Raw genomic sequence first — 14,398 nt, 5'->3', positions numbered from 1 at the left:
GGAGTCAGTGGCTACAGTGGGAAGGAGTGCTACGGGTTGGGGCCAAAATGATACACAGAAGGCAGCCTTCCTCCATTTACTCAACAAATCTTTATTTAGTGACTCTCCAAGTCCTGATGATTATTATTGTTCAGTCCACATTCAGCTTAAATAGAGGAGGGTTTCTTCTATGCTATTACCCATTGCCTAACTAGGTTTGCAAGAGTGGAATCTCCAGAGATAGCAGGCTTAGTAAGCTGGAGGGTAGGACATGAAGTCCCCAAAACCTTGAAGTCCTTTTTTTATGTGATTTGGGCAGTGGTTATCTTTTGCCTGTTGATATCTTAAAGCAGCAGAGTGGTATAGAAATTTGCAGTTATGACAGACCTGGGTTAAAAATCACAGCTGTGGCCGGGCGCGGTGGCTCAAGCCTGTAATCCCAGCACTTTGGGAGGCCGAGACGGGCGGATCACGAGGTCAGGAGATCGAGACCAGCCTGGATAACACGGTGAAACCCCGTCTCTACTAAAAATACAAAAAACTAGCCGGGCGAGGTGGCGGGCGCCTGTAGTCCCAGCTGCTCGGGAGGCTGAGACAGGAGAATGGCGGGAACCCGGGAGGCGGAGCTTGCAGTGAGCTGAGATCCGGCCACTGCACTCCAGCCTGGGTGACAGAGCGAGACTCTGTCTCAAAAAAAAAAAAAAAAAAAATCACAGCTGTGCCACTTGCTTTTGATATTTTGAGCAAGGTAGCTAAATTTTCTGAGCTTCTATTTTCTCGTCTGTAAAATGAGGATACGTACCTGTTCTTTTTTTTCTTTTTATTTATTTATTTCTTTTTTTTTTTCTTTTAGAGATAGGGTTTTGCTTTGTTGCCCAGGCTGGAGTGCACTAGCATGATCATGGCTCACTGCAGCCTCAAATTCCCAAGCTCAAGCAATCCTCTCACCTCAGCCTCCCCATTAGCTGGGACTACAGGGACATGCCATCATGCCCAGCTAGTTTAAACAGTTATCAGAGATGGAGCTATGTTGCCTAGGCTGGTCTTGAATTCTTGGTCTCAAGCAATCCTCCCACTGCAGCCTTCCAAAGTGCTGAGCATATAAGCGCAAACCACTGTGCCCAGCTGTCAGATACTGAGTTTTAATTATGCCCCAAACTCCAGCCCACAGATCCTCTTCACCAAAGCTCCTGGCTGGTCTAGCCCATCATGACTTCTCTAGGAACAGTCCTTCTTTAGGACTATAAAGTATTAATAAAAGTCTGTAGATTAAGGGGCCTGCATAAAGAATTCTGGATATAGGCCCCTGTCTTTCCCAAGTTCCTCTCCAACATCCCTTGGGGTCCTCATATGTTTTTGAAGCAGCTTTACTCTGCACAGGCAGCAGGAGGCTGGGGGAGCCATGGCTCTGGGCCACAGGGGCAGATTTATTTGGATGATAGGACTAATATTTGTGTAACCTGCTGAGACCTGTGTGGGAGAGTTTAGGGTGGTTTTTCTTTTGGTGAGGGGATTTGCTCCGGTTTCACATCCATTAACACAAAACATGAGCTAGTTAGGGCCCTTGTGGTCTGCGGTAAGGGGATGCCTGTGGAGAAATGGGCCTGAGTGAGTCAGGCCAAGAGAATGTCTTCCTTCAGAGTGGAGTCAACTGGATAACTGATGAGCCAATGGTAGGATTAAGGAGGGGGAAATGGGAGGGGAAGAGAAGAGCTGACATCTTGAGGAAAGCTTTGGGGTAGTGGAGAGGTAAGGGGGTCATGGTTAGTCTGAACTCAACGATAGGGCTGAATGAATTTACCACAGGAGGCTGCCTTATATTATATGCCAAGCTGCTGGGGAAAGACTCAGGTCCTAGCCAGCCCCTGTTCTCACAAGAACATGCAGGTTACCACATAAACAATGGCATAGGCCTTCCATGGGAAGTCAACGTGACTTAAATCTACCTATGCCCTATTATCTATTTTTTGGTTTTTGGTTCTCTTTCCTGTGGAAGGAAATGGGCCTCTTCTGGCATCTCATGCTACTCTGTGCTTTTCCTTGGGCTCCAGATTCTAGCTCATAAAGATGCAAGTTTTGCAATTTCCTATAAATGGTTAAGAAAAGAGCAAGCTGTCCAGAGAGTGAGAAGTTTGAAAAGCGAAGTGGATAAGTGAGAGAAATGGTGTCCATTTGAGCCCCACTACAGAGGTTATGTGGCCCAAAAAGGAATGATGGCCAAGCAATTAATTTTTCCTCCTAGTTCTTAGCTTGCTTCTGCATTCTGATTGGCTTTAGACAACTGGCATTTAGTCTGCATTACACAAACAGACACTGATTTATTTGGAACAAGCAGCAAAATGAGAACTTTATTTGGTGCAGTCAGGGCTCCATTTAGTTCCCTCACTCTGCTTCTAATCACTACTTCTCCCAGCCCTCTATTTGATAGAGGTCTGTCCCTCAGATCAGCAATGTCTTAGCCCGTCTCCTCTCTTCCATTCCTTCCTGTTGGTACTCATTTCTTCTAACTTTTAATAAACGTTTAGGTATAATACATTACAGTAAGTGCTATTTAGATACAAACTTAAAAAGATACTATATATTTTAAGGATCTAAGAATCCTTTAGAGAAGGCACATGACTGAAGTACCTCAGCTGCACAGCCTGTAGCCAGTTTTTTTATGTAAAAGTAAGAATGCCAGCCTTAACCTAGCCCTGCAGATAAAAGCTAACTTTTATTATTACCAGCCCTGAATAATGGCAGTAATCCACACTCTTCCTTAGAGTGATGCTGTAAAAATAAAATCAAGGGCTTCAGATTAAAAAAAAAAAAACAAAAACAAACATTGCCTGGCCCTGAGGGTCTGTCTGCAAAACTTCTTGTAGATCTAACTTCTGAACACTCACTGCTTCATTTCTATTCCTCCCTGTTGCAGGGAGTAATTTCTTCTCCTTTCTCTCACTTCCCTTATCAAGAACACCAACCACTAAGTCTTTGCCAAATTCTCAGACCCACTCAGGACACGAGTCTCTACATGGCTTAATAGAAGAGAGATAATTAGGATTTTTTTTCCTCAGTCTTTCTGAGGTTTTTATTTAAACGCACTCAGTGGTCACAGGGCAGAAGCTCAAGCTAGCTGGGGCGAAGGGAGGACGCCAGGGAGAGTATGTTTCTCATCCCTGGGAGGCATTCAGCCTAGCTCCTGCAGCCAAATTACAGCACCAGAGAACAATGTGATGCATTCCTGGGCAGGTCGGTGGGACCCTGGGCGCCTGGGCCTTGCGGAGAGAGGTGCCAGACACAGAGCTCTCCGTAAGCAATCCTGCAGAGCCGCCCCCTGGGTGCAGAAATGAAATACGGGAAAGCTTCACATTACACAGAGACCTGTAGCTCACACCTGGTTATTGATGGCCTTGGTGGAGGCCTCTGCCCCGACCCTCCACTTGGGAACTGCCTGCTACTACGGGGGTTGGGCATCTTTGAAGCAATGTTGGAAAACAAGAAAGAGATGGTTCCTTTTCACTCTTTGCCCTCCCTGTCAGCCTGAGCACAACCATGAGGTTACACACACACACACGTGTACATAGACAGACACATACAGAACTTCTCTCAGGCTGCATAGGAGTTCTGCTCATCCTCCTCTCCTCAACAATTAAAAAAAAAAAACAATTAGATTTCGATCCAGTAATTCAAAAAGGATACCAATAGGGTTTAGCTGTAATCAAGGAATATCTACAAAGTTACATTACCAACCTGCAGGCAACTCTTTGGTTTGGGGACCAGAACTCCGCTGGTGGGTGGTTGGGGGAAGGATGCAGAAAGGGCATGGCGAGGAGAGATCAGTAGTGAAGAATTATCACCAAAGGAGAGTGGCTGAGACTGTACACATTCACAAGGCTGGTTCATGCTGGAGAGAGTGAGATGTGCACCCTATGTGCTGAGAATGATGAGACAGTCTCCTATGACTGCATAAGGTATAACTGCCAAGCCTACTGCTTATGACCTGTGGTTGTTTTAAACTCTTAACTGGGTTAGAAAACTGGATAGCTTTGGATTCCAGGGATGACCTCCGTAAGAGAGAAGCACTGGAAAAGACCAAGTGGTGGCTTTATTAGGGTAAATATATCACAGTTGCTACAGTGAATTGAGCTTTCTCAGAAGCTATTATTTTCTTTGGGTGATTGGTAGGTATAGGGCAATAGCCAGTGGGCTGTATGCCTGTCCCTGACCTCAAAGGTAAAGGGATAGAAAAGAGAGGAGTTTACAAACTCATTTTCCCACTTCCCACTCATGGCTTATATTATCTCTGAGCATCTTTGTGGCTATTCCTCATTTACTTAAGATGTTTTAGTCATTCTGGATTTGCAAATGCAAGGCAAGCATTCTCCCATTGGCCCCCTAACTGTTAACTATCCTGGCTTAAAATTTTCCTTTACTCACTTCCATTCTATGGGTATATGGATGGAGCAGCTGGACATTAGAGTTCTTTCTCTTTGACCAAAGGAGCCAAAATGTGGTGGCTTTACTTCAACCCTAACAGCTCCTGTAAGCAGCCCTGGCCAAACAGAAAGGCTAAGCTGAATGAAGAAAAAAGGAAGACAACTTCATCTACAGTTGTCCTTTTTGACAGCTTCCAAGGTGGGGTTTCCCCAGGAATAACAATAATGTTCATAAGAAGCTTTTTCATATACAGAATGCTTTAGCATATACGTAATCCTCACAACAACCCTGTGAGGTAGGGGTTACTGTCACTTTACAGATGCTGTTCAGAAGAATTTGGTGATTGGTCCAAGGTCAAATGAACTGTGCGTGGCTCAGCCAGAACTCAAACCTAGGTCTTCTGACTTCAAATCTTGTGTATTCTCCTCAAATCCTGAGGATGCCCAGGGTTGGGGGCGCCAGAGTCCCAGCACCTTCAAAACAGAAATTGATACAAAATGTTCAAGCCTTATAGGAGTCCCAGGACTGCCAGGAGAGTATATCTGAGCACGGTTTACAAAGGAACAGCCTAGGCCCTCCTGAACCTTATCAACCAATGGCTCTTTTGCCATTTCTGCCACTATTACCACCGGTACCATGTGACCACTATACAAAGTATTCCACATTTAAACAACTCTGGCTCCTAATTCTATTCCTTTTTTCCCCTTCAGATTAACATTAAAATTTTGTTTTATCTAGTCCTTTGGAAATTATGCTAAGTGTATAGACACAGTAGAAGCAGTCATGACAGAAAATTATTAAGGCTTTGGGCTTTGAAAGTATGTGTTAGAGGCTGGGAGCGGCAGCTCACGCTTGTAATCCCAGCACTTCGGGAGGCCGAGTGGGCAGATCACGAGGTCAGGAAATCAAGACCGTCCTGGCTAACATGGTGAAACCCCGTCTGTATTAAAAATACAAAAAAATTAGCCGGGCGTGGTGGCGGGCGCCTGTAGTCCCAGCTTCTCAGGAGGCTGAGGCAGGAGAATGGTGTGAACCCGGGAAGTGGAGCTTGCAGTGAGCTGAGATCGCGCCACTGCACTCCAGCCTGGGTGACAGAGCAAGACTCCGTCTCAAAAAAAAAAAAGTATGTATTAGAATTTTCTTTGAGATTTCACTCCTTTTAAAAATGCTGTCAACTCCTGGGTTAGGAAAGCAAGATCAGGGAATAAGTATCCTAAGAAACTCCCATGCCAAGCCAGATAGATGCCTACCCATGGCCTGGTAAAGGTCCTGGGATCTCAAGCTGATGCAAACAACTTGTGTACACCAAGGCAAGGGGTCTCAATCCTGCAGAGAAACCCCTGTGAGATGAGGCAGACAGCAGATTTTCACTTGATCAAACACTTGCTGCTCTCAACCCCTCTTTGTTCTCCCATCCAAAATTTGGACCTCTGTTTAGGCGCAAGACAGTGAGTAAGAGCAGCTCCAAAAGATGATGTACGCAAGGGGAACTCTTCTGTTCAATTCTGGAATGTTTTCTGTTAGAGACAGCGTAGGCTACCTATCCCACTCCTGCACCCCAACTGTTAAGACAGAAGGGAAAAGTACAATGTTCATCAATCATACACCTGGGATGCTGCAGCTCCCTCACCTGGGCCCCTGCTTGAGCTAGGGGAAGAACACCTCATGAAAACAGTCTACCTATAGTCAGGACTTCCCCAAAACAGACTTTACTTTTTGGTCCATCGATCTTGGCTCTCACTGTTCTCCCTGCTTCCCACCCCCAACTGCCTCTGCATGTGGGCTCAGAAGTCATCATCTAAAGAATTCCATTGCTCACCTCCTGCATAGCAGCACAGCCCCATGAGGCCACACACCAGATGGAGGGGATAAAAGTACGAGGTCATGGCTTCTAGCAAGAGGCTTTTTCTTAAACTAACCCTGACTCCTGGAAAAGAGGCAGAGCAGGAGAGTGTTGAATGAGCTGCTGATGACAGCAGCTTCATAGGTCTTGTGTATAAAGGAAGGAAAAAGCCAACTTGGCTTTCTGTGGAAATTTACCTACTCCCATTTTCAGGTCTACTCCTGGCCTCACATCTACTTCTTGAAGGTGTCCAAGTAGAATGCAGAGATTGTCAAACTAGAGGGTTAACTCCTTCCCAATTGTAGGGATCTATTCAGCAGGCTGCCACACACATGCTGAGGTGGAGGCCAACCCTGAACACATGCGCTGCTTCTTTAGGAATGTAACCATGAAGTAAAAGGAAACAGTAAGGAAGGTGAACTGGAACTCTGGGGAAACTGAAAAGGTCATCGATAGGCCTTCAAAATATTTGTGTGTAATAAGTAGACACAAGAGGCTGGAGGAAGATGATCATTCCTAGAATAATTATGCTTATTGGGTGACAATATACAGAAGCAACAATTACAAGAAAATGAAACAGTTTAATGGACTAGGAAGCAGAAGTCTGAGAATAAAGGAATTAGGTTAATGAGATTAATCAGAGATGGCATTCCACAGGAGGTGACTTTTGAGTTGAATTTTTAAAAGATAGCTTTATGTGTTTTATGAACTGATTGAAGGCAGTCAGAAGAAGGCATTCTAAATCGAAGAAACTGGTATGTGCTGAAACTTAGAAGCAGGAATGTACAAGCAATATATAAGGAATTTCAAGCAAGTACACATTATATACACTGGGGAATACAGAGAAATTAGAATGCTGAGATCAGGGCTTAAATAATGTGAGGTGACTGTGTGCACCTAGACTGTCAAATGGTTCAGCATCCCCTATAGAGCCACATAGTATCTTGATTTATGTCAGTAAACATCAGGGCACCTATGGAAAAGCACAAGGATGAGTCCATTTGTTACAGACACGGGGACTAAATGAGAACTACACTGTAAAGTTCAACAAAATGCTACATATCATTAACTACAGCTCCTTATCATTTGAGATTCTGGGCTAAGTAAGAGATATCAAATATCCTATCCAGTACTGTGATGCATTAATGTAGGCTTACAGGCCCAGAACCTGGCATAAATCAAGCCAAACCCTTAAGAAATTAGAATGTGAAAAGAAAATAATTTAAAATAGAAAATACATGCTGCTTTTCCTCACTCCCAAACTTAAAACTTGACTGGTCCTATATATTCTACTTGGTATATTGAATTTTTGCAGCTAGCAGATTTATCGTATCTGAGGCCATAGTGAATAGAAGAGCTGCAAAAGAGCTTTAGAGACTGCAAAACCAACTCACTAATAAATGACGAACTTTATTCTAATTTACTACCGGGTGCTGAAGTAGCAGCCAAAGGAGGAGACAAATTCTAACTTCATGATCTCTAGTTAGGTGTCTAGCTTCCCGTATTTGCTACAGGTAAAAATGGCTACTTATGGGGCTTTTGTCATACTTCTTAACCAAATTTCCCTAACTTCTGAGGACAAAAACCATAAGGGCAATCTTGTTCTTCCAAAGCAGTTGCCTGGTGCCACTTTCAGAAACAGAGTATTGAACTGTGGGTCTGACCCAGTGTGGCACTGAGTGTGTGTGTGCACATTGAATAAGCCAAAATGTGTGCCATATTCTAGGTTTCTGCTTTACTTAACTGGCAAAATTTGGTGCTGGAAGGGAGGCAGCCACAAAACAGTGATAGCATTTGTTAGTATCATCTTAGTTCTCTTCCCTCCCCTAGGTAGTTTAGAAAGGGTGATTTCTGAAACCCTTCACAAAAGCTCAAGGGTTTACATTCAACTGTGACAGCACTATGAATTCATTAAGAAGCATGTTTCAGGTTGCACTATAATTTCCCTATGTAACATAAACCCATGGAATCTGACATAAGCTGATTGCTCATGCTGGTTGTTTTATTTACATTTCTGAATGGAAAGGATTTCAATACTCATAAAATATCTAACTGGCTTATTTTTCATCTCTTCTCCCAGAGAAGCTATTATAAAATAGGCATAGAGACAGAAGTCTCAACTTGTATAACTGGTTAAGCAAACCAGGGAAATGTTATTGCTCAAAATGCAATTTTAAAAAATTCAATATGGAACTTGAGGCCAAAAAAACAGATGGTTACTCTCAATGCCATCTGAAAGATAAAAGTTCAAAAAAAAAAAAAAAAAAAAGGTAACTATGCTCATTATCTTCAACCAAGTCCTATGGTAGGTAGTAGGTGGTACCTTCATAGGAGCTCAGTGGAACTGGGGTTTACTCACATCTTTTTTCTGGCAACCTAATGTTAGCAGACACACTTGCTAGTTTGAACAGGAATGCAGATGAATGGATGAAAGTGGGCTCCCTACCACCCAGAAATATGAATGTGCCTCCTTACCAATATGTTACATATTAGACCTCTGAATTAGAAGATGCCAACATGCAACTAACTTACTATCTGGAGATATATATTTTGTTAACCTAGGCAAAGAATAATAATTTCTACTTTTTCCAGTAGGTGTGACAAGCTCAGAGAAGTGAGTGACAAGCTAGAGAAGTAACAGTCACCAATAAAGTAAATTCCAAAGCTGGATCCCCAGTTTTCTGCCTCCAAGTTGTTCAAATAGTTTTTCTTCCTTTCTTCTACTGCAACACTGAGTTAAATCAGTATAATCTACAACTCTCTAGTATTATTATAATGTTTACATGAGTAGTTTAGAATTTAGCCTTGGGCCTGCTCTTCTACTGTGTATACTTTCATCATTTTACCATATTTACTGATTACATGCCTAATTTGTATAAATTGAAGGAGAGGTTCTGTGCCTGTTTATTTTTTGAGATGGAGTCTTGCTCTGTCACTAGGGCTGGAGTGCAGTGGCATGATCTCGAATCACTGCAGACTTCGCCTCCCGGGTTCAAGCAATTCTCCTGCCTCAGCCTCCTGAGTAGCTGGGATTACAGGTACCTGCCACCACACCAGGCTAATTTTTGTATGTTTAGTAGAGATGGGGTTTCACCATGTTGGCCAGGCTGGTCTCAAACTCCTGACCTCAGATGATCCATCCACCTAGGCCTCCCAAAGTATTGAGATTACAGGCATCAGCCACTGCACTCAGCCTCTGTGCCTATTTTAAAACATATATCCCAAAGTCATATCCCCAGTGATCCAGCTAGTCTGTTACTGTAATGAGACAGCTCAATAAACATAAGAAATATTTTTTCAGTTACTTAAAGAGAAAATAATACTGGTGGTTCTCCCTGTAAAGAGGGAGAATTGTCAAAAATGCAGAATTGATCAGCAAAACCCAGCTATAAAGAAAGGGCAAAGGCCGGGCGCGGTGGCTCAAGCCTGTAATCCCAGCACTTTGGGAGGCCGAGACGGGTGGATCACGAGATCAGGAGATTGAGACCATCCTGGCTAACACGGTGAAACCCCGTCTCTAGTAAGAAATACAAAAAACTAGCCGGGCGAGGTGACGGGCGCCTGTAGTCCCGGCTACACGGGAGGCTGAGGCCGGAGAATGGCATGAACCCGGGAGGCGGAGCTTGCAGTGAGCTGAGATCGTGCCACTGCACTCCAGCCTGGGCGACAGAGCGAAACTCCGTCTCACAAAAAAAAAAAAAAAAAAAAAAAAAAAAAGAAAGAAAGGGCAAAAAGAACCTTATTTTAGTGCCTTATCCCAATATCCTTTTATTTAATTTTTTAATTAACATGATGTGTGCCTATTTTCAGAATCAGTGACTGCCAGCTGCAGCTCTTGACATTATCAAGTGAGCTCTGGAAAATTCGGGGTAGCTCTTTCCTATTCTCTCACATGCCCAAAGAACTAAGTAATTTTGGTCCTAATTCTTACTATTCTATTCTGCTTCACGTGAAATCACATTGTTTCATATTGAAAACCATGATGGCTATTAGTTCTTATTAATCTGTCATTATTAGGAATGAGAGGATATAAAAGAGGAATATAAAATGTATGAGTGTAAAGCTTTACACTCATACACTCATACATTCATAATGCCATAAGACATTATGGCAATTACTCTGTGAATCTGAGGTGAGACATTTCTTAAAGTTTGAATTGTGGAGCTCTCCAGTTTTTGATAAATTCTATTTTATAAACATTATAATAAATACCGCTGCTTATAAAAAGATGAATTCCAGCTGCTGGGTATAAAGATGAAAGTACTCCACATCACATATTTGAAAAAGAATAAAGAGATCTCTTTCTATATGTTCTTGCTTGACCTAACCAAATAAATTCTTCTGAAAGGAAGCACATACTCTATTAGTCTAGATTGACCTTTTGGGTCACTATATCTTATGGGAGGCATGTGAAAATAACTCACCAGTCCCTTCCACTCAAATAAATGAATATTCAAGAATGAACTAATCTATTGTGGCAACAGCTTCTACCTTATACTAACACATCTTCATGCCCATCTCAAACCCCCTACCACTAGACTATGAGTTACTTATGAACAGGGATTATATTTTTTACTTCATAGGTACCCAATGAATTTGAAACGCAAAGACCTGTTATATGTTATAAAACAATCATTACCATATTTTAGCATGTTACAGAACAATGAAAACCATGTTTTAAAATGCTGAGGCTCTTTAAAAATCTAAACTTTGAAAACAAATCAAGACAGGCCCTATTGGAGTCCTTCCATTCAATAAGCCAACATTCAAAGAAGACTCTTTTCAGGTTATCCAGGACTCTCTGAACTGCATGTTCTACTGCAGTTTTTGTTTTTTGTTTTTTAAAGGTGGTATTACAAGAGCTAAAATTCACCAAGGGCAAATTAGAAAAGTCTTCACAGCTAGGGCTTAGCCGAATTAGAATCCCTGGCCTCCCAATAAGGGTTAAACCCCTAAAGGGATCAGAGTCTAATAAATAAAAAACATCCAGCTGAATTTTATCAGAGGGCAAAGTTTCAACTTTGCCCCAGCAACCAAGGATGAATTATGCATAAGATTAGTAAAGTGCTTTCGTCCACACCCTAGACAGAGAACATTTTTCTATCTCACTGTGACTGAAGGAAAACCAGCAATGTATTTGCCTGCCAAGAACAGCTGTGGCTGTACTCTTGATAGGAGTCTAACAACACTGTCGGATTAAAATTTAATTGTAAAGCTGCTGCTACCTGAGAGTAAAAGCATGAACTCTGGCTTCAGAAAGAAGCTGGGACTCCAGCATATTGAATAAATGAAGACAAGAGCTGGCATGTTCCTAACAAAAAGTGTGAGAATGTGCTCCTTTCTCCAATTGTCCCCTAAGCTGCATCTTTCTCTCTATGTCACATTGGTAATCTGCACGGGTGCCTAAAGGAAGCACAGCCCTTTTCTACACTTTGAACAGTACATACACGTTTTATTTCAAGAATGCTTGAAATTACAGAGTGAGGTCAGAAGGTGATTATGTGCTCTGCATTCTCTGAATATCCTACTCTTAATTTTGTTGAGTATTATCGAATCCCAAATAATTTCTCTCCTTGAAGCTGGCTACTGTCAAGAAGGACCTAAGACAATCTTAATGTTATTACAGAAGAAAGATAATTTTATGATTTCATCAAATTCAGATAGAACACCCAATTAAAACCCAATATTTTATTGAGGCCTCATGAGCATTAAGGAACACACCCAAGTTTCCTACCTATTGATACAATTACTAGAAGTACCTGGGCTACCCAAAATTCCTACTTTAGCGAAAAAACTTATAGGTTATGGTATTTTAGACCAAAAGTTTATTATGTTCAGTTTATCTTTCCCCTATAATCCTTCACAAACTTGCCTTTTGATTTTGAAAGAAGACTGATATTGAAACATAAGGTATACATTTATACTTCATATTAAAACTTTAAAAAAGTAACTTAAGATCAAATTCCCTCTGAATCATTACAAACCAGGGCTTACTGTTTCTTTAGTATTATCGTACATTTTAAGCACTTAGAGAGGCTGAAGTCCTTTATGCAGTAACGTGAGTATGCAATGTAAATGACCAAGCAGCATTCTTTCTTAAGTAGCTAACTAGTAAGAGGAATGACATTGGAATGAACCAGTTTGAAAGAAAAGCATATGTGTGTTCTTTATTTTATTTTATTTTTTGAGATGGAGTCTTGCTCTGTGGCCAGGCTGGAGTGCAGTGGCGTGATCTTGGCTCACGGCAACCTCCACCTCCCGGGTTCAAGCGATTCTCCTGCCTCAGCCTCCCGAGTAGCTGGGACTACAGGCGTGTGCCACCACGCCCGGCTAATTTTTGTATTTTTAGTAGAGATGAGGTTTCACCATGTTGGCCAGGATGGTCTCGATCTCTTAACTCATGATCCGCTTGCCTCGGCCTCCCAACGTGCTGGGATTACAGGCGTGAACCACCGGCTGTGTTATTTTTAAGTAATTAATTAATGTATATATGTATGTATGTACCTATTTATTTAAGACAAGGTCTTGCTCTGTGTCCCAGGCTGGAATATGGTGTTGCTATCATGGCTTACCGTAACCTCCAACTCCTGGGCTCAGACGATTCTCCTGAATAAACCTTCCAAGTAGCTGAAACTACAGGGGTGCACCATCATGCCTGGCTAATTTGTTTTTATTTTTACTTTTCATTTTTAAGAGCTCTTGCTGTGTTGCTCAGGCTGGTCTCGAACTCCTGGGTTCAAGCAATCCTCCCACATCAGTCTCCCAAACTGCTGGGATTACAGGTGTCAGCCACCATGCACAGCTTTCATTCTTTAAAGCATTGGAGTTCATCAAACAGACTTAAACTGTGAAGAGCTGTGAAGTGATATATTATTGAAATCAAAAGTATGTATCATGACTAAAAGTAATAAGCTATCTTATCAATTGTGTAATTTTAGGCACATCACTTAACTTTGATGACTCAAACTTTACATCTATAATGTTCCCATGGTTTCAGTAAGTCTATGTTCCAATGGCTCCAGTAAGAATAAATGAGAATATAAGTATAATCTCTTTAAAAAAATAAATAACTAACTGAAGTCTGAGTTACTCTTGGTTTAGAATTGTAATATATTATGTAGTCTTACTAATTCAGTTCATTTGATTGGTAGGGGAAGGGAGCCAAACTCTACCAAGAAAAAAGCCAAAAACTATTCTTCGATATTATAATTTTCTTCTGTACGCCATGATTCTCCCTATTTAGAGGACTATGCTGGGTCTGCAAGACAGAGATGTTTTCTAAAACAAAGATCGGTGTTTCCTATTGTGAATTATAATACCACTAGGAGAATGGGTTTCAAATGAGTGATTTATATCAATATCTAAGCACAGCTCTTCTAAAAGCTGCTAAGCACTCCACGTGTCCCAAGTGCTAATGATTAAGCAATAAATATATCAGTAGCAGTTAGTGACAAGATGTCCTAAACTTTAGCAATGAGATTTTCTTTTTCTTTTTTTTTTTTTTTTGAGACTGAGTCTGGCTCTGTCGCTCAGGCTGGAGTGCAGTGGCCGGATCTCAGCTCACTGCAAGCTCCGCCTCCCGGGTTTACGCCATTCTCCTGCCTCAGCCTCCCGAGTAGCTGGGACCACAGGCGCCCGCCACTTCGCCCGGCTAGTTTTTTTTTGTATTTTTTAGTAGAGATGGGGTTTCACCGTGTTAGCCAGGATGGTCTCGATCTCCTGACCTCGTGATCCGCCCGTCTCGGCCTCCCAAAGTGCTGGGATTACAGGCTTGAGCCACCGCGCCCGGCCAGCAATGAGATTTTCACTTTGAGGGGGAGAAAGATGATTAAACATATGTGAACCTCATACTTGACACATGTTAATGGGAACAAAAGGATGCTTTCTACAAACTTTAAAACTGAATTCAACTGTGGGGAAAGGATATACACATGCGTTAAAAAGTATATTGTCAGCCAGGCACAGTGGCTCACACCTGTAATCCCAGCACTTTGGGAGGCCCAGGTGGGTGGATCACTTGAGTTCAGGAGTTGGAGACTAGCCTGGGCAACATGGTGAAATCCTGTCTCTACCAAAAATACAAAAATTAGTCAGGCATGGTGGTACATATTGTAGTCCCAACTACCTGGGAGGCTGAGGTGGGCATATGGTTTGAGC

At 42.2% G+C, this 14,398-nt stretch overlaps 1 protein-coding gene across 46 annotated transcripts in view; it reads right to left on the bottom strand.

Annotated features, from left to right (window-relative positions):
* Positions 1-2,296: 2,296 nt before the first annotated feature.
* Positions 2,297-14,398, bottom strand: part of ST7L (suppression of tumorigenicity 7 like) — a 99,105-nt gene continuing 87,003 nt past the window's right edge. For 36 of the 46 annotated variants that reach the window (XM_015431080.4, XM_015431062.4, XM_005542331.5 and 33 more), the window contains one exon: positions 2,297-4,871. In XM_015431080.4, coding sequence (XP_015286566.1) covers positions 4,773-4,871 — 99 coding nt within the window. In that variant the 3' untranslated portion in view covers positions 2,297-4,772. The remainder of the gene's footprint in view (positions 4,872-14,398) is intronic. The other 10 variants (XR_012416395.1, XR_012416351.1, XR_012416365.1 and 7 more) reach the window with 1 other exon arrangement.

The sequence above is a fragment of the Macaca fascicularis genome, chromosome 1 (assembly GCF_037993035.2).
Source record: "Macaca fascicularis isolate 582-1 chromosome 1, T2T-MFA8v1.1".
In the NCBI taxonomy this organism is placed as follows: Eukaryota; Metazoa; Chordata; class Mammalia; order Primates; family Cercopithecidae; genus Macaca; species Macaca fascicularis.
This window is presented reverse-complemented; position numbering and strand designations above follow the sequence as displayed.